Source organism: Felis catus, chromosome B3, assembly GCF_018350175.1.
Source record: "Felis catus isolate Fca126 chromosome B3, F.catus_Fca126_mat1.0, whole genome shotgun sequence".
In the NCBI taxonomy this organism is placed as follows: Eukaryota; Metazoa; Chordata; class Mammalia; order Carnivora; family Felidae; genus Felis; species Felis catus.
The window spans coordinates 8,995,265-9,016,541 of NC_058373.1; the positions used below are offsets into that span (position 1 = coordinate 8,995,265).

A 21,277-nucleotide genomic window follows, 5' to 3' on the forward strand; every position below is an offset into this window, starting at 1 on the left:
TAGGAATTTTTCTATTTACTCCTTCAATCTTACCACATGTGGAAAACATTTTCACATTAAAAAGTGCCTAAAATACACAGGACATATTTCTTGTAATGTGTCATAGGATCAAAAAAGACTCAGACAACCTTATAATCTATGATCTAATCATATCCAGGAGGGAACTCTGTTGGTACAAAAGAGCATTAAGTCAACAGAAGTAAAATAAAGAATTTTCTAGATGAAACTACCTGAAGCCACAATGATTTTGACCTGTGTGTATCATGTCAGTTCAGTGAGCTAAGGTCAAGAGAATTGCAGTGCTCATGCCTCCAGACTAAATCATCCTGACAAGCATGGAGAACAGTCTGTTCTGGGAACAGGGAAGACGAAGAACTATAAGCTTCCAAGCATGAGAGGTGCCCCTAGGAAGTCTGAGTCACCCAAAATCAGGAGCTCAGTTCTCCTCTTCACTTTTCAAAGATTCTGCCTGAGCCTACCTTTAGCCTGAGGCAAGGTCAGTGAACTACAGATAATTCTGAATAACAAAGCTGGAGCAAGGCAAATGCACCTCCGTTTTTGAGAAAGAGAAAGAAATGACAATGAAATCATGAGGTTGACACTGATCCTTAACAAAATTCTGGAACTTATTTGGGGGGTGGGGGGAGGACGTTTGCGGCACCCTGGAAAAAGAAGCGGAAATCGTAGAAACCAGTACTCGTCACCAAGAAGAACTTAGTGAATCCTTCCAGCAATGCCAGCCCAACTCATTTCACACTTTGACAGGTTATTAGATAAGGAGACAGAGTTTCACAGGCCTTCAGTGAGGAATTTGCAAGAATCTCTCCAGATATCCTTGCATGTTATATAAAGAAATACAGGTTCAACGGCAGCACTAAAATAGATTAGAGAGTGGCTGAATGATCATAACTAAATGGATCTATGTCTTTGGTGATATGTATTCCAGTATATTGTCCTTGGTCCAGTCAAGTTCAAGAAATGTTTCAGTGACATGGTAAAAAGATGGCAGAAATGCTTGTCAGCACTGAAGGCTGCATGTAAATTAGGAGGCAGCCCAATGAAATGGATGGCAGAGTCAAGATCCAAAGCGGTCTCCTAAGAATGGAATCTAATCAGATGAAATTGAGATAAGTGTACTTTAAGTACTTGGTCCTACCGGATCATCTACCCAGCGAAGCCACAGGAAACATTCATTCTAATGGCAATTAGTGTAAAAAAGGACTTGGGGACTTCACTGGACACCAAATTGGAAAGGAGTTAGCAATATGATTAGGCCATCAAAAGAGCTTCATGCATCATGCTACATGCTTCACGAATAGCCATTGGGTTTTTAGAATGATAATGGTGTTCATCTGGGAATCCCACCTTCACAGAGCCCTGGGGGCTAGTTTCTTCTATAGAAAGTTCTCACACCCCCTTACCTCTACTGTCTCACACATGCTTTGCTCCTGACTAACTCTTCCTCCAGGTCTCAATGCAGATGGCACAGGAAGTTGTTCTTGACCCTAGGATTAAGTTAGGCACCCTTCCTCTGGGCATCTGCATAGTTGGCAGCTGTCAGATCATGTCTAACACTGTACGGTACTGTTTTTAAATTGTCTGTTTCCACCTCTATATACTGTGAACAGCTTGCTGTGCTCATCATTATGTCTACAGGTTTACAAATGTCTCTTACCAGATGTTTAATAAACTTGTATTGAATTAATGAGTAAGATAGTTCAGAGAGTAATCAAGGCAGTGGAAGAACTCAAAAACACAGCACAAAAGGAGTGGAAGAGACTGGAGGCTTACCCAGGAGAAAGGAAGACTAACGTGAGTAAGGTGAAGATAGTCCTCAATTATGCAAAGGTCCACAGAGTGGGGAATTCGGCTTATTCGACATGTTATCAAGGGTAGAAGTTCCAAGGAGGCTATTTTAGCATAGTTCAAGAAATGACTTCCCAATAACACTATCAACAATGGAATAAGTTCACATGAGAGAAATTAAGTTCACATGCTATACACACATTATAGCACAGACTGTCTGGATACATGGCAGAAACATCCTAAAGGAATTCAAGCACAGGATGGAAAGTTGGACTAAATGCTAAGATTCCCTAAGATCCCATGGTTTTATGATCAAATCACAGAAATACAGGCATCAACAACTCACACTATCTTCCTCTGTGGAAGAATCCATTAGGAATAAAAAGTTCCTCCAAAAGAAATTATATTCATGGAAATATTAGTAGATTGGAAATTCAATTGTCTTTTGCTTTGATGTCATCTATGCTAGGAAACTGGGTAAACTTGTATAAGTAGCATCAAACTCCAAGCCTATTTCTTTATCTGTGCAATGAAATATTGGGTCGAATCAAAAGATTCTGAATACTCTTCTAGATATATAATCTATTTTATACAATGCAATGACTTTAAGGACCTACCCTAGGAGAGTAAGTTGTTTGTCAGAGGGTATATCCATTGGGTTACATGCATTACAGAGACTTACATGCTAAGTCTCTCAGTGGCTAAATCCACTGAGTTAGAACATCCAGTAACTCAGTGTCAAGATGACTAGATTAATAGCTAGATGTTGAATTAGATTTAAAAAAAAAAAATCTTCCCTACATTAGATCAGATGGATTTCAATGGCCTTGATTACTGTTGAAGGGAGTCTTGCTGTCTGAATTTCCAGAATTACTACTACAAATGATGGGCATTAATGTGCTGCAGTCTCCTTCTGGAGAGAGGCCCAACCCAATCAGGACTCACAAACACTCGAATACTTTGCCCTGACATTGAAAAGTACAGCCCAAGCTTTGGACATTTCCACTTAACACTGCACTTAGAAAAAGATCTCAGCTCATCCAGCATCAAATCTCCTGACCATCGTTTTAGGATAGGCCATCTCTTCCATGGATACAGGTCCTTTTAGATTGGGGCAACATCACAATCAACTTCATAGACACTAATCAATATCTAGCAATCTCGATTCAATTCACATCTTGGCCTGAATTGAATTTTTTTTTTTTTTTTTTTACTAAATATATGGACTGAGGGAGTGGCTTCTGAAGGAGTGGTCTGCTCTCATCAGATAATTACATTAGAGAAAGAACACACCAGAGAATGCAGTAAAAGCTTCTTTGTCCCAGACTAAGGAAGCTATGGCTCTATAGTGACATACAAGAACTGAAATTGTTTTTAATTCACTAAATGTAAAAATTTTATTCTCTTTGCTCTTTCAGTTTTCAGTTTAACGATAATTGTGAATTCCATGGTAAACAACTAGTATTTATCTTAAGTGTTATTTTTTATCTTTTTGTAAAACTGATAGGCATTAGTAAATATCAGAAACATTGTATAATAACTCATTTAATTCACAAAGACCTTATGAAGACACTGCTGCTATTCCCATTTTACAGATGAGCAAAGCAAAGCACAACGGGTGCTGTAGTGTGTCCCTCAAAGTACTCCTTTAGACCCAGATAACTCATTCCTCAGCTGCCATTGGTTGCTGAGGCTCACAGTTGTGTACCTGCATTAAGAACAGTTCTCATACAGGGGCACATGGGTGGCTCAGTCAGTTAAGTGTCTAGTTTTGGCTCCGGTCATGATCTCACAGCTAATGGGTTCAAGGCCCTCATCAGGCTCTGTGCCTGCTCTTCAGATTCTGTGTCCCCCTCTCTCCCTGTCTCTCCCCCACTCACACTCTCTCTCAAAAATAAATAAACATTAAAAAAGAAGAAGAAGAAGAACAACAACAACAACAACAACAGTTCTCAAAGGGACCTTTCTTGCCCAAGTATGCACCCCCTCTCCGGAGGTGCCGCACATTCAATGATTGGTCATTGGTGGGATATAACACGGACAGTCTCCAACTACTTGCCTTAATCCATAATACTGAAAAGCCATCCCAGCTACAGAGTTCCTCACTGGTTATCAGAACTCAGTATTAACTGTGCCATAATTCAACTCTACCCTATGCCTGATCCAGCTTCCCCCATTCCCAAGAAGACACTACAATAAACCTCCTACAGCAAATCTCCATTTCAGAGTCTGTTTCCCCAAATAACCCAACCCATGCCAGGTTCTTGTCCCAGGTCACATGGGCTAATCAGCAGTAAACCCAAGTAATCCAGGTCCAGAATTCATGTTCTCAGCCACTATGCTAATGTGCTTCTTTATAAGTACACTTTGTTTTCCGTCTGTATCTCAGTTAATAGCCTGGAGAAATATTTCCCAAGTTGAAGGATCACTAATAATCCTTTAGATATCTTACATATGCATCAACAAATGGAACCCTGTTCAAATAAGTCCAGTCAATGCCACACAGTCCATCTCTTATTAGACAGTCTCCATGGGTATTAATATGTCAACAGAGCTAGTAAGTTATACAATAAAAAAATCTATGTAAATAAAATCTGAAACATAGTTTCCAACAGACCACCCTTTTTTAATGAAACGTCTATTAGTACCAATCTACTAGTATCCCTCAGAACCAGTTTGGGAAATGCTAGCCTGGAGAAATATTCATTGTCCTTCCAAGGACCTTCTGACTCCTCTCTTTAAGCTCTCTGATGTCTGACCACTTCTGAGAAGCCATCTCAGACAGAATGAAGTGTTTCTAACATTTTATCCTTTTCTGTGCAGAACCCCATGTTCTCTGTCTGAAGAAAGCACTTATCTTTGCTTTACATGCATGACATTATGCATAACATCTGCAGAGTTTGCAAATACGTTATCCTTCCATTCAATGGCCATGCACGGGGGTGGGGGGTGGATTTTTAGGTCTGACTTCTCAATGTATCTCTAACACCGTGAGAATTTAAAGACCTACTGAACCTTATTGGGAATCTTTTTTCTGTCTTCCATAGAGAGGGGACGCATCCAGATTTGTTGAAATTCAAGAGCCCATCCAATATTAATATTGTAAGATTCTACCAACTTCTTAATTTCTTGTATAATGTAGTGGTTGAGTTGGTGGGTTCTAAAATCACACACACACACACACACACACACACACACACACACACACAGTAATTCAATATCCTCTTTACTCAATTAGTGTCTGTGTTCTGTATGCCCTTAGACATTTATTTTGCCCTTAAAATAGTAGCTTCCTCATGAATAAAATCATATTAGTATGTATCATAGAGAGCTGCTGTGAGGATTAAGAGGTAATGTGTATAAAATGTTTAGCCTTTTCAAGCACATGTTAAATGCTCAAGCAATATTGGCCATTTTCATTCCATTGATATTGGTTGTGATTGTGGAGACGGTGGTGACAGTGACGGCTGGGAGAGGAGGCTGAGGGACATCTGTTGAAACTGTGCATTTGTCCCAGATTTCAAGTGTGAAGATGACTAAGACCGAACAGCCAGAATAAGTTTGTGAAGCACATGCCCACGTGATGAATTGGAAAGTGTGTTTGGTTGGAGGCAGAGGGGGGTGGGGTGCGGCTGGGTGGCTCAACTGGTTAAGTGTCTGACTCTTGATTTCGGCTCAAGCCATGATCTCACAGTTTGTGGGGTTGAGCTCTGTATCAGTCTCTGTGCTGATAGTGCAGAGCCTGCTTGGGATTCTTTCTCTCTCTCTGCCCGCTCTCTCTCTTTCTCTTTCTCTCTCAAAATAAAGAAATAAACTTAAAAAAAATGTGTTGGAAGGGACACCTGGGTAGCTCAGTCAGTTAAGCATCCAACTCTTGGTTTCAGTCAGCTCAGGTCATGATCTTACAATTCATGAGATCGAGCCCCACGTCAGACTCTATGCTGACAAATGGATCTTGCTTGGGATTCTCTCTCTCCCTCTCTCTCTGTCCCTCCCCCCTCCTTGAAATAAATAAACTTAAAAAAAAAAGTGTGTCTGGGGCTGCAATTGGGTTGACATGGTGCTGAGAAGCGTGGTTAAGGTGTCATACCCTTGCCCAATCTGCCCTCCTCACCCAAGAGTAACTTGGAAACCACACAGTGGCAATTATATCATAGTTAAAAAATATGATGTGCTGAGACTAAATGCACACCATACAGGATTCAGGTTTGAGAGGAGAAGTGAGCTCAGGAGTTTCTCAAAAGGACTTGGAAAGATGGCTCTCATCAACAGGATGATAGTCCTACTTAATGAAGAAAAATGACAGTCCCCGTTTCTACTGCAGACCATGCAAGAACAAATGGGCACAAACTGCTCTCAGATAAAACTAGATTGGCCTCCGAGAGAAAGATTTTAACTCGGAGAATTGCTCAGCGCCAGCAGGTCTCACTGAGGGGTGCCCCACCACCTCTACTCAGAGTCACAGGTGTCAGGAGGAATACCCATCTGTTTGGGTGGTCACGGGGAAGATTGTCTACAGTCAGGGGGAAGCATGCCAAGGAATTCTTTGCAATTCCCAAGCTTTGATGATAATACAACATAACGTAATAAATGCTGCTGTTCCCAGCATAGGGCTGCTGCCAAGGAAAGTTCTCAAGGGATTCTTCAGGCCAGAATTCCCCTTTAAAGACCCAAGGTGTAAGTCAGCTAGGGGTGGGTGTATTCAAAAAGCAGTAACAACCCTCTCTAATTAGACACAGCCTCCTAAGGGAAGCATCAACAGAGCGGTGAGACTGGCACTAGTAAATTAAATTTTTAAAATCCTGTTGCAATCACTCCCCTGACATCCCCCCTTCCTTAGGCTCCACTCAGTTATTCTGTATTTATTGTAATTACTTTAGTAATAAGATTTGTTTTCTTGTTATTATATATATTACTGTGCAGAGTACAAAAAAAAATAATAGCCAAAAAGAGTTATGTTTCTTATTTATCTCCTTGGCCGTTATTGGGCCAGGGGGAGGGGTAGGGAGCAGGGAGAAGCTGTAAATAGAAAAGAAAGTGTTTCCTGCGGAGTGAAGATGTATAGGAGCATATTTGCAAGAAGGAAGCAGGGCAATGAAGGAATAAGGCTAATAATTCAAAAGGGCTAGGTGGCTCAGAGAGATAAATAACCAAGGAAAAGACAACCTGGAAGTCAGGCCAGGGAGGGTGGCTTCACATTAGCAAGGCTGATATGCTACCTTTGACTTTCCTGTTTGTAAATTCTGGCCTCCAGCCCAAGGGCCCAAAACAGGAGAACATGAGGCCCCAGGCAAATCCTCAGTGCCAGCCTGACAGGCGCAGTTCCTTCTGGTTCCTGATGGGGTGCACTTTCCTGGGAATAGGGAGGGGGTGGTGCTCCCAGGGAGGGGTGGACCATAGGGCTGTGATACTCAGGCTGGGTACACAGGGGAGGCGGTCCCCAGGCTGAGAAGACCGGTCCCCCCAACCACGGACACTGCTCGTGACAAACACCCTGAAACACTATGGGAGATGGTCCTGACTTCTAAAAGGCAAGAAGCCAGGCTTTTGTCCATTCCAATGGGAAAACTAAATCTATTTTAAGAGTAGGAATGAGGAGGGGAAAAGGCATTGGCTGAATTCTTCCAGTTCTAAGCTTTCTCTACTGCTATATATTTTATACAATTTACTCAATCCTACATCCTCTCCATAATTTTAAAAATTACAAGGACAAGCAAAGTTTTAGTTTTGTGTGTGTGTACACATATATAATTTAATATACATTACGTGGTAAAATATATATGTATATTATATATGGAAATATTCGATATACTATATATTATGATATATAAAATTCCATAATTACATTATATATAAAATGAAGGAGTCTCTTTCACTTTTTTCACATTGGACCTTGTCCCTCCCTCTACAGTGTTTCTATCTCACTGCAACCTTACCTTGGATCTCTTTGAAGAACTGAGAGATGAAAGCTATGAGATCATTAAGCTTGCTTGTCTCCGCTATTGAGAAGAGCTTTGCATGGCCCACCATTGAAATTCAGGCATTAGGACACAATCAGAGGAATCTTTACTTTTATACTTTCAGACAGTGCTTAACAGTTTGAAAGTACTACAGTATTTGATCATGACACTAATCAAGTGAGGTGCCATGGCTGGGCTTAGTAGCCTCTTAATAAGTTGAAGAAACAGGAGTGGAGAGGTTAAGTGATTTGTCCAAAGCCACATGGCTGAAAAGAAACGAATTTTGACCAGAGCCTGTGCCTTCTGATTGCCCAGTGGGGATTCCTTATATGGAATCACAATCACAATCATCCCAGATGAAAAAAAAAAAAGTCATCAAAATAAGGAAAAGCACAAACTATTTCCTTTGCGAAAGGCAGTGAGATCTATCATGACTCTGATAACAAGGGGACAGGCTCTCCCTCTTCCCCGGTGAAAGCAGAGCGCCCCGAGAGTAAATGGCAAAAGAAAAAGCACCCTCAGTATTGGCATGGCTTCTTAGGGCTGTGCTTCCCATTCTTCAGATATAGACTCTCATATATTTCAGGGAGCCATGCAACATACATCACTAAACACATGGTAGATGCAATGGGAATTGAGAAATAACACATCCATATTATACCCAAGGGTTTGCTTTATAAAGACTTCTAAGTGTAGGTTGAAAGAAAGTGTTAGGCAAGGGGATGGTGAGAAAAGAGATGTCTGAAAGGGAAATCGAGAAGGAAGAATAGGGTTTCATCTACCTCCCTCCCTGCCTACATCCCTTCTGCCACTTGTTCCTCCTCCAGGGCAGGAAAGGAGAAGCAGCAGGATACAGAGATGCGAAGCTGCCCAGCCAATGAGGGAGCAAAGCATTTAACAAACAAGCACATTTCCCCAAGAGCCTCAGCCCGAACTTGATCAATGATTCTGCAACATTGAATCATTTTTAATTTAATGCTTCTGGGAAGTGGGGGGGGGGGGGTGGAAACCCATCAACTACAGGCACAGTTGGCAAGAGCTGGGTATTAGCATTTGGCAGCATTTATTATTGCTGTTTATGATGGCATAAATTAGGTTTATGCTGATATAATTAATAACCCTAAATTTAGGAATAATAAATAGTAATATTTGTTCAGAACTGCGATGTCTGAGCAAGGCAAATGGAGTACTCAAGCTCCTGACTCCTTCTCTGTGCTTACGAATGGGTGTGAGCAAGGAGGCCCCTGGGAAACTCTCCCACAACTCCCTGCCCCTAGGACTATGCATCATTTAAAACTATGCAAATGACTTAGCAGCAGGACCTTAAGAGTTCCCAGAGCAAATAATTTTTATTTTGATCTCTATGAATACGTTCATCTGCAAGATTGAGTATGCCACATTTCTCCATAGAACCAGGACCCTCGATGTTGTCTTAGCCCACACTGTTGCTACAAGGCACATACAGAGGTTTGGACAGCCATGCTAAATACCATTTTCTTCATGGATCCCTCTACTTCCTTCCACATCGTAGGAAAATCTTGGATGTTCCACAAAATCCCTGTAGACCATGATTTCAGAATTACTGACAGACATTTGGAAGGCAAGAATTCAAGGGGAAAAAAAAAAGTTACTTCTGCATCTTTCAAAAAAATTTAAGTGTGTATCTGCCTTTCACTTTATAAAGTTGTAGAAAACAATTTGTGAGATTAAAATATTCCTATAAATGTTCCCTTTCTGTATGTATGAGAATATCTTAGCATCTGAGATGGACTGAGACCTTTTCTTCCAGTGAAGGCAAGAGGTAAACGGAGAAAATTATAATTCCTCAGACCAAATAATCCCTTCTGGATCGCAGTAACATTTCCCCCCATTTTCAAATATAAGGAAGGCAAGTAAAGCAAAGAGAAAGAGATTAAATACCCTTTGCCCATGTCTCCCCAAAGATCCTTAACACGGAGACACACAAACAGAGTAGAATCAGATGCAGACTGACCTTGCCATCCAAATAGCCAACCTCTGTTCCATGCCCCAAATATTTTATTTGTCCTAAAAACAAATAGAACAAAAATATCCATCCACTGATAACTCTGATCTGTTCCAAACAGTAAAAACTGGCAAAAGTAGTCTAAATTTTAAAAGTACATGACTTCAACTTTATGTTCCTTGTAGCTCCCAGGAAGGGCCATTGAGCCCCAAGGTAAGAGAATGGCTGACTGCTCTAGGCTAAGCTTTACTTGCTAAGAAATATGATCTCTGGCTCACAAACATTCCACAGGGAGATTCCACAGCAGGAACTTTGGATTCCCCTGGCCTCGCTGGAGGAAGAACTTGGAGCTGAAACTCTGGAATAAGTGTTTTAAAGGGGAGTATTGCTCTCACATCATTTCATGGTATTTCGTCATGACCATCAGTATCATTGGTGCATCCCACATGGATTCCATCAGTCAGCATCCCAGAAGCCACACAGCATGGAGAATTTTCTCCTGATAGGCTCTCCAGCTTGTGGTCATCTAAGCCTTCAGAGAGGGGGACACAGTGCCTTGCTGAGGAAAATGGAGACCTACTGAGAGGGTGCCCATGTGACAGTTAGTCTCCCTCTGCCTTTACTGGTCCCTCTTGCTTTTCCCTGTCCCTCTTTCTACCCTCTACAGAGGATCCCTGGTCTACTGCCTTTGCCTTGCAGGAAACACTACAGAGCTCACACCCATAGACACACTGAAAATCGGTGCTTCAGAAGCCAAACATGGTCCATAGAAGACCCACAGGACCCAACAGAGGCTCTGAGGGCATAAATCCTGCCAGCTTGGAAGGATCCAGAGGACCCATACTTATTAAACCCTAACCTGTTTGAGACCTGCCAAGACAATACACCAGGGCCCTGATGTGTCCTCAGCTGTTTGTCCAAGACGGTAGATGATGACTAAGACAGAGAGGAAAAGGAGAAGACCAAGTAATTACAATGCCCACAGGTTCAACAAGAACCACCCCTCACATGGGTAGAATACAAATTATCCCTTGCCATCTAACATAATAAAACATTATTGGTGGGATACCAATACTTAAGTGCTAATATTTAACTAAATATGGATCCAACAGTTAATTTCTAACAGAATTGGCTTAAAGCCTTTTATAATCCTTGCTCTGGTCTAGAATTATCTATGTGGAGGTCTACACCTTAAAATACTTTAGGGGCGCCTGGGTGGCGCAGTCGGTTAAGCGTCCGACTTCAGCCAGGTCACGATCTCGCGGTCCGTGAGTTTGAGCCCCGCGTCGGGCTCTGGGCTGATGGCTCAGAGCCTGGAGCCTGTTTCCGATTCTGTGTCTCCCTCTCTCTCTGCCCCTCCCCCGTTCATGCTCTGTCTCTCTCTGTCCCAAAAATAAATAAAAACGTTGAAAAAAAAATTTTTTTTAAATAAAAAAAAAAAATACTTTAGAAAGGTCAGGTGCACCCGGGATTAGACTTAACACATATCTATTAGGCACTAACCACTTCCCAGACTCTGTGCTAAAAACATTCAAGAAGAGAGTCACCAAAATAACTGCCTGGAAGCCTTGACATAAGTGGAGCTCACAGCCAAGTGAAAAGAAGATGAACTTTGCAACCAGGCCCATCAGAGTTTAACCCCTGACTCTGAAACATCAGTTATGTGGTTGACCTCGTGCATGCCATCCAATCTTTAGCTTCTGTGGGTTTTTTCATCTGCAAAATGGGAGTAAGATTTGTTTCATAAGTATAAAAAAATCAAAATTAAAATCATACTTTTCTCCTATAAGATTGGCAAAAAATTAAAAAGATTGATAAAATGCAGTGTTGACAATGGTATGGGGACAGGTACTTTCACCCACCGGTGGTGGGGATATATATTTGCACATTTTCTAAATAATCTGGCGGTCATATGTATCAAATATGAAATATGCATAACATTCAACTCAACAGACTGCTTTGAGAACTTATCATAAGGAAACAGCCAGAGAAATTCACCAAGAGAATAATAAAAATATTTCCCTATTATTTATAATGGAGAATTGTTTAAATTCATTAAAAGCTCATCAATACTATGGCATTGCTAGTTTAAAAATTAATAACACCCAGAGCTCCTGGGTGGCTCAGTTGGTTAAGTGCCTGACTTTCGCTTAGGTCATGAACTCGCTACTGGTCTGTGAGTTCGAGCCCCATGTCGGGCTTTGTGCTGACAGCTCGGAACCTGAAGCCTTCTTCAGATTCTCTGTCTCCCTCTCTCTTTGCCCCTCCCTTGCTCATACTCTGTCTCTGTCTCTCAAAAATAAATAAACATTTAAAAAATTTTTTTAAAAACTAATAACGCTGCTTGTATTTTTTTCCATAGCAAGATGTTTTTAGCTTATAAACTATATTATAAAATATATGATTTTACTTAAGTTTATATATGTGTGTGTGTTATTAAGCATATATAATATATAATATATAATATATAATATATAATATATAATATATAATATATAATATATAATATATAATATATAATAATATATAATTATATATAATTAAAAAGAAATAGTTGATATACTTGAAGCTGTCAAGTTACAAACGGCTAATGAATCTTCTCCAAGTTGACAATAGCGTTGATGTCTGGGAAGCCTGATTTGGGAAGCGCCCCATGTTGGAAAATTCCAGAAATGCTATGTAATTACCAGAGATGATCATGTGAACAATGTTCCTTGAAGTAATGCAATGCAATAGCCTTGAATTTGGGTGCTTTTTAATTTCTTCTTTCAGCTTCTTCTCAACACTGGAATTTTCTACAATAATGATGCATCATTTCTTTTTCTGGCATCAGAAACCATAAAAGAAACCATTCTACTTTTTGAAAACAAAGAAGTCACATGTATACAGGAATGAGCCTGATGCTGGTCCCTGTCTAGAACTCAGCTAATGGATGCTTTGTGCTTGCTTGCTTTCTTTTTTTTTAAAGGCGAGGTGGCACTCTCAACTTTTTTTTTTAATGTTTATTTTTGAGAGGGAGGGAGGGAGGGGGAGGGCGAGGGGGAGGGCGAGGGAGAGGGAGAGGGAGAGTACACAGGCGAGGGGCAGAGAGGGAGACAGAGGATCTGAAGTGGGTTCTGCAATGACAGCACAGTGCCCAACACAGGGCTAAAACCCACAAACTGTGAGATCATGACCTGAGCCGAAGCGGGACGCTCAACCAACTGAGCCACCCAGGTGTCCCCGTTCTTGCTTTTCACCAACCATCTCTGAGCTCTCTGCCCTGTCACACTGCAGCTAAAGTGCAAATTACAATGCTCAGACTCCCTTGCCAGTTGGCCTCCTGGTAGGTTCTGCCAACAGGAGGTACTCCAGGGAGAGAGGAAGGCAGGGAGAAGAAGAAAAGGACACCCCCTGCCCCTGCTTTCCAGTTCCAGTTAATAAGACTACAGCAGCAGTGGGCAGCTGGTTCAAGCTCTGCATCCCAGGCTGGAAGGTACCAGCATCACTGTCCTCTTGCAGGTGACAGCGGTGGGCAGATACGTCCCCTTGGCATTCAGACACAGGTCACTCTACCCTCTTCCACCCTCTCAGCTGTCCCTTCTGGGCCACTGAAGCCCTTGCCAGGTCAGACCCCTTCTCAGAGTTCCAAACACCAGCCTCGTAGAGCCCTCCAGCCGCCGGGTTCCGGTCACTCCACCTCTTCCCCCTGCTCCCACCCCCTTGCAGGTGGTCCCTTACCCTGCAGTTATTAATCTCTTGGCTTCTTTTGTATCCCTTTTTGAAATTTTAGACTTCTGTCACCTGTTTTGAACCAAATCTCATCTTTTGAAACATCTAATATCTTGGCTGTACCATGGACCATTTTCATAATGAGAGAACAATAAAGCTATTTTATTTTTTGATGTCCCACTTTTTCTGAGCATAACCCTGAAAACTTATCTATTGTATTTATTATCTACTGTTCCCTTAGGAAGTTCTCTAAGTATGACTGCCTTTCATCCCGTTCACCAGTCTTGGGCATAGATACTTTCTCTCAATCTCAATAGCATGGCTAAAACAAGAAGAAAGGCGTATTAACACTTTACTAAAGAATAAATGATATAACAGAAGATAACTACTTGCAGGGGTGCCTGGGTGGCTCAGTTGGTTAAGCGTCCAACTTTGGCTCAGGTCATGATCTCATGGTTTGTGGGTTCGAGACCCACCTCGGGCTCTGTGCTAACAGCTCAGAGCCTGGAGCCTGCTTCCGATTCTGTGTCTCCCTCTCTCTCTGCTCCTCCCCCATTCATGCTCTGTCTCTCTCTCTCTCTCAAAAATAAATAAACATTAAAAAAATTTTTAAAAGAAGAAGATAACTACTTATAGAATATTTAAAATTGATTATTGGTAGAAGTGTTCTCATTCTCAAGTAGCCACTTAAGGGATTCCTTCTTCTGGCTTCCTCCAAATGGCAGATGCCATTTTTCCTCTGTGACCTCTGGTTAGACCACAGTTTCTCCAATTTCAAGCTCAGAGGAATTGTCTCTTCTCCTTAAAAGCCCATTTTCCAGACATCTTTTATTGTTCCATGACCTGCTTCTTTTCAGGATGCTTGACAATAGGAATAACCAATCCAGTCAATGATTACATTGCTGATACTCACAGGGAACTTTTATGGACAGTAGCACCATGGATCACAGTACAAATACTAAGTATGCATTAATCTGCCATGATCTCAAGACCCAGCAGACAAACCCCCAGGTTACTTGTATGATCGCGTGCAGGTGGGTTGTCAGCCCAAGCAGTATCTGATGTGGAACTTCTCACCAGTCTGTTGTCTGGGATTCAGTGAGTATTTCCCATTCTTACTTGTGCAAATGGAAGCAAATAATAAAATTACATACTTACTATGGCCCATTTTTTTCAAATATAACTGATCTGCAAGATCCCAAAGCCTGAGAACTAACCACTACTAAATGTTACTATATTGAAGAGATTTGAAACGCATTAAAAGGTTAGAGTTGAGGCCATCTTAGAGGGAGCCCTGAGCATATCAAAACAGGAGGGAAGAGACATGGATCTGCCCACGCTGAAGTGAGCCCAGTGGAGATAATTATCGGTCCATTGTGATCATGAATAGTCAGCTGCATCAAAATATACCACAGAATGGGCATGGAAACTCCACGACGAAAAGTATGCAAAATTAGCTGGGTGTTGCCTACCGCCAAAAGCTGGCAGCAACAAGAAAGGATATATTCTCCAATGGAGAAGGCTGGCAGGACAAGGCAATGTCGAGGTCAAAGACACGCTGGAAATTCAGATCCCATGAAAGAAGACTGAGGATGAGCCAGTTCATTCATTCTGGGCCCAAATCACAGAAAGCTGCAAGGCTGCGTCTTGGTTTTTCCCCAGCACACCGGATATGAAGGTCCAAGTCAACAAGACTAATTTCGCAGACCACATGATTACAGTCAGCAGGGCTGAGGCTATACTTGCTTCTCCATCCAAGGTTGGGAAGAGCTGGTTGACCAAAATGAACATGGGCTACGAAGCTAGACAGAGTGGGTTCAAAGCCCAGCTGTGCCACAAGCTAGCCATACAACCTTGGGCACAGGTTTCTGTATACATACATGTACACAAACACCTCAGTGTTTCAGCTATCTAGACAATTTCTCATGCCATTTCTGCCTTGGATTAGCTTTTTAATATGGGAGAACTCATTTTTTTTTTTTTTTTACCTCTACTTTCAGTTTCCTTAACATTTGAAGGACTGGGACCAAATAATATACATGAACCCTCCTAGCTAGAATATTTTAAGTTTTTCTTTGTTTGTTTTTTCATTCTAATGCCTTAAATCCCTACAGAAAAGTGGTATGGGACAGACAGAAGTTCTTGTCCTGTCTCTGTAACACCAGCTCCTCAAGCTGCACCCAAGACTTCACTCCTGTGTACTCAAGTTTTCACATCTAGAAATTAGATAAGAAGACCTGCTTTTTGGGGTCATATTTACAATTACATAAGAAATCTATGTAAAAGAACAGGTTCCTTCTTGGCCCATAAAAGGTCTGAATGATTTTTTTCTTTAGGTAAAATCTGTGAGTTCTCTTATTGTAGTAAAATAAAGCCTTTACAACCCACAGTGGAGTAAAAGAATATTGGCACTAACTTTAAATGGTCCCAGATAGTTTAAATTGTCAAGATTTTTTATCTTATTTTTATAGTTTCATTTGTTTCCCCCAGAGCATTCAGCTATTACTTCTTAATACCTTGGTGTGTTTACTCATAGTATGCCCTCTGCTCTTTATTGTTGTTTGTTTCTGTTCCACAATGGCCTTGAAGAAGAAAATCAAGTTGGCAGAGTTGTATATATACTAAGAATCAATATACTCCGATTCTCCTGTGAATAAAATGCCGGGCTGTGTGTTGACTTTATAAAAATTATTTTGTCACTACATTCAACCCAACAACAAAAGTCCAAGAATTGGGAACCATGCTAGATTTCTTCAACCCCTCACTTATATGCCATGCCAACCTATTAAGCAATCACCTTCCTTTCCCCACGTCACACTCTGATCAAGCCACCATTATCACTTCTGCCCTGACCCAATTTGTTGACCCCCTGGTCTTTTATCCCGTGTAGAAAAGAAGGATGAGTCAATGATCTTCCTGGATTACTTAGAACTCAGCCCAATTCTATATAATCAACCAGGCCAGCAAGATGGTAGGTTGTTTCTTTTGTAAACCATCTTTATATTTTGTTTTTCTGTTACAGACATGCGTTGCTAAGAGATCTTTGCCTTGGCAGGACCCACAGTATTTTTGCTGGAAAACCCGGGCTTTGTCTCTCTCTGGCCACTGTTATCAAAACCTCTCAGCCATCCTCAGAGGCTCCATTACCATCGCCACAAAAGGAAACTACTCTATTTCTACACATTCTTGCATTTTCCATGGGGGCCCATGATTATTTGTGAAAGAAGAGTACAATGCAGTAAGTTAAGTACCAAACTCGGATTTAGGCTCTCTAATCTTTATGCAAAGATGGTTTCTTTGCTGTTCAGACCACACACAGTTCAGTTCAGTTACCTTTAAGAAATCTTTTAGTTAAAACGCATCCCGAGAAAACTGTTGAAGATTGGTACATCAGAAACAATATCACCTAAGCAACCTTTAGGTGAACTGCATTAAACTCAGAGAGGACTTCATATGGGGGTGTTAAGGTATGTAAAAGGGGGATTCAATATTACCCATGGGGTATCCCAAGGTAATACTGTATAAAGTGTTTGAGGTTCACATGGGAAAGATCAAAGCACAGGAAAACACAAAACCACCTAGTGACGCACAGCAGAACGGACATGCCCTGAAATGGAATGCCAATCACAGAAGAAGTTCAAGTAGAAGTTCAATGAACCATGTCTGGTAGGTTTTAAGAAGGCTTCATGAGCTGAGACCTTTCAGTGCTTTTACGGTGAGATGTTATGCCTCCATTGCAGTCTCAGGTCTTTGCTAGTGATGTGCTATGACCTGTGGATTTCCTGTCAGTAGAATAACGCTATGATTTCCAAGTCCCTTTCAGCCAAAATTGTTGGAGTGATCCAAGTGATCTACGACATGCCTTGAGCTCCATGATGAAAAGATGCTACGTTAAAAGAAAGGGTAATTTTAGTCATAATAAATAATGGTAATGGTGATGAATGGCAGTGTCACTGAGAAGTAGTTGGCCTGCCATGAGGGAGTCCACAACAACCAGCTGCAAGACAAAAATGTGTCCAGGCCAGGAGGATGCTCTGTGACTGAGACCACATTAACCTTTCAACCAAAGACCTGGATCAAGCCCCTGATTTGGAGGTGTGAGCAGATGAAATGGAAGAAACTACATTACTTATCCCTGAGTTTGAATACTGTCTCAGGCTTATGAGACATTTTCCCAGACAAATCGACAGGGAGCATGTTACCTTATTCTTCCAACAGAAGACAAAATTGAGTAGGTCAGGAGAAGAGCCAGATTCCAACTAGGGTTATAACTCTAAACCCAGTACTCTTTCCATTCTCTACTAGTCCCCAGACAATTCAATGGAAAGAGAAACTTCAGAAAAGAGCCAACTTGGATGAGAACGTGCTGAAATGGGATCACGTCCCTCAAGATGGCTCGCATAGCTGTTTTCCATCCGTTTAGACTGAGTGAGCTTGCTAGTGAAATCCTGGGCCCCTCACACAGGGAGGAGTCACTCATTAATGTGCTAGACCTGTTCTCTGGGGCTAATGTAGCACGTGGCAGGAACCCACTGACTTCTGTTGGACCAGAAGAGAACAGTGCTCTAGAGTTTTGTCCAGCTTGAGATCTAAGAAGGCTAATTGCTACCAGAGGCCTAATTAATGCTCTTGACTGGAAAGGCTTGGTGTCTTGCTCCTCACATGTACTTGAAGGCCAACTGGTCACCATAGGAAAAGAGGAAGGACCCTGCTCTCAGCCCATCAAAAACCTCCACCAAAAGCTAGGGAGTCTGGGAACTAAAAAACCAGGAAACTTGCTACGAACAAATGAATCACTTCTTTGCCTTTTTTTTTTTTGTATCTATTAAAATTTTATTTTTAAAGTCTGTAGCTTTGACTTGCTTGCATTTTGGCATAGTTTAACATATTTTATCATTTGGAATGTATTCTGATCCTCTTTTTACATTTTATCATCTTTTTATTTCTATTTTTTTAACTTACCAGTATTCTTTTTTGTGCTTATCCTTTGAAGCGAGTCTATTCTCAGCTGTTTAACATGTATTTCACTTTTTCCCTTAAAGAAATTAATTACTATTTTATCTTTCTTAAAACAGTCTCTTAGTTGAAGCCATTTTAACTTTATCTCTTTGAAATTTTTGTTTTCTTTTTTATATATTTTTAATAATTCTCATTTTATCTCATTTCACCTTTTAATATTGCTCTATTTTCTCAGTTTTCTAAACTTTTGCTTTGCTTCTTCAATACTGACATTTTTTTTAAGTAGGCTCCACGTCCAACGCAGAGACCAACATGGGGTTCAAATTCACAACACTGAGATCAAGACCTGAGCAGATATCAAAAGTCAGATGCCCAGCCGACTGAGCCACCCAGGCACCCCCAATACTGACACTTAAATTATAAGTTATTTTTTCATTTATAGCTTCTGCAATTATTTTCCTTTTAACTAAAAGGAAAATAATTTCTTTTTATCTTATGTTCTGTTTTTCTCGAAGATTACCAATGTCCATTCCTATAGTAAAATGAATCCTCTGTGACCACAGGAAGAGTCTGTAGTCTCTTTCCCCAAGGGTTGAGAATTTGTGAATGTTAATCCTGCCGCCCCTATCCACCGGCAGTGGGGCCTTGGGGACGTGCTCTGGTATCTGGGCTTCAGCTCATAAACTCTGAAAATGCTGCTCCTTCCAAAAGACCTCATCAGACACTGGACTTCATCTTTCCTGTTAATGTGATCTGAAGGCATGCAGAAATGCCATGAGGAGCACCACTCCTTCCATCTGATTATACAGCTACTTTCAACCACACAATCGTCCCATTCAGATAAGGTGACACCCTTACTGGACCTGTATGTAGAATCCAGTACAATACAACTCAATAAAGATTCCTCTGTAGTAAATATTAGTAAATAAATGAAAGCACTGGTCTTAACTGCGAAGAAATCAGAATCTGAGTTTTGACTTTGCCACTGTTCTACCATGCGACCTGGGCAAGTCACTTGATCACCATGCACACTAATTTTCTCCTTTAAAAAAAAAAAAAAGATTGTTAGACGAGATTATTTCTTAGGACCCCTCTGGCATTAAGTGCCTATTAGTCTATGCCCTTCTATTCAAAGGAAACTGATAGGACATCAATGTGTGTGGGGAGTACGTTGTTATTTGTACCAGTTAACAGAAGCCCAAGAGAATTTATTCCTGCCAGAGTATGTCCTCTCCAATCACACCCACTGAGAGACACAATGTGTTACAATGGTGACATACATGAGGACCCAGTTGAGCTGGGTGCGACATACTTGCCATTGATGACACCATCGGGATTGAGCATGGGGATGACCTTGAAAATGAAGTTTTCCCTCAGGAGTGTAGCCACAGGGTCACTGCTGACCAGGAACTCCAAGGCCCCCTTCATCACCCAGCTGGCATTGCTTTCTCCTGGGTGCACTCGGGCCGTGATCACCTGGCATGGACGCTGCCCTGCCGAAAAAGGAACACAAAAAAGTTAAACCTAAGTATGCTTTCTATTTCCAACAAGATAATCTCCCAGGGGCCGGAATTACACCTGACTGGCCTGAAGTCCAGAATAGGCTGATTGTGTCCCATACATATCTGATCTACACTTATCCATTTTCCATCTGTCTCTCTAGTCTGCAAGACTCAAGAAAATACAAAGTGAAAGCTCAAGGCTGTTATCAAAAGCACAAGTACTTAGTGGCATGAAAAGAACACAAGAAGCAGATTTTATCAAGATCACCAAAGGAACAGTTAACTCTCTAGAATCCAACAGCGTGATGCTAGATGTCGCAGATCTGAAATTAAATCTTATCTTCATACTTATCAGTTATAAGACCTTGGGTGAATAATTTAACTTCTCATCTGTAAAATGGGGACAATGATACTGATCTTGTGTGGTTGTTATAAAAACAGAAAGATGTAAATATGGCACTTGGAATACCGCGCGCCATTCACTACACGTTAGTTTCTTCCACCTCAATTACGACGTCTGTGGATACGAGGGTCCCTCTCATTCCCCAGTAGAAATGGGATTAAAAGATAGATCTTGTGCTGGGAACTTTACGTCTGTAAGACACTCAACTCAAACTTTGAGAAAGGTTTAACAAGAAGAAGCACCTGGAATTTCAATCATGGAATTACAATACTTTCCTTTCAGAAGGGAACAGGAAAAGACTCTCTGCCCAATCACAAGGAGCATATTGATCTGAAGAGACTGTATGGAGAATGCATTGATGAGAGAAAGAAGGGCTTGTCTTCCTTCCTTTGTTGATAGAATACATCTGGACCATTGTAATATTGAGGTGTATTCTGGGACCACATCTTGGCTCAGATGAAAAGCGTATTTTGATTGATTAATGGCGTCTGTCCACCACTGGGGAAGGAGGGGAGAAAGTGTGGCATCATACCAGAAATTCGCCATATCTGCTCTAACCCCTTGTCCGATTTTATGTGTGTATGTGCATGTTTCTGACTCTCCTTTCCTTTTGTACCCTCACCCAATTCCTGATTGCTTCTCAACCCACTTGGATGACAAGAACTAAGCATTGTCCAAGTATAAATACCCAGCTATTAAGCATTCTAAAAGTTAAACTAGTCATTTCCTTCCCCATCATTCAAATCACTGAGTTAAATATGGCTTTTCTACCCTTAAACAGTAGCCTTTTTGAGGGAACAGACTGTGTCTCCAATTCTGTACATTGAAAGCCAAAAATGAATAACACTCAATAACAGAGCTCAAGAACAGGAAATCATGAATTATATTACTATTATCATCAGTTAAGACAAAAACCACTATCTGTTGACAACCAGTGAGATCTAGGCTTGAG

At 41.2% G+C, this 21,277-nt stretch overlaps 1 protein-coding gene across 3 annotated transcripts in view; it reads right to left on the bottom strand.

Annotated features, from left to right (window-relative positions):
* The window catches only part of AGBL1 (AGBL carboxypeptidase 1), an 843,888-nt gene that overhangs the window by 521,503 nt on the left and 301,108 nt on the right, over positions 1-21,277 (bottom strand). For all 3 annotated transcript variants that reach the window (XM_045058839.1, XM_011282742.4, XM_045058840.1), the window contains exon 18: positions 19,733-19,913. In XM_045058839.1, coding sequence (XP_044914774.1) covers positions 19,733-19,913 — 181 coding nt within the window. The remainder of the gene's footprint in view (positions 1-19,732; positions 19,914-21,277) is intronic.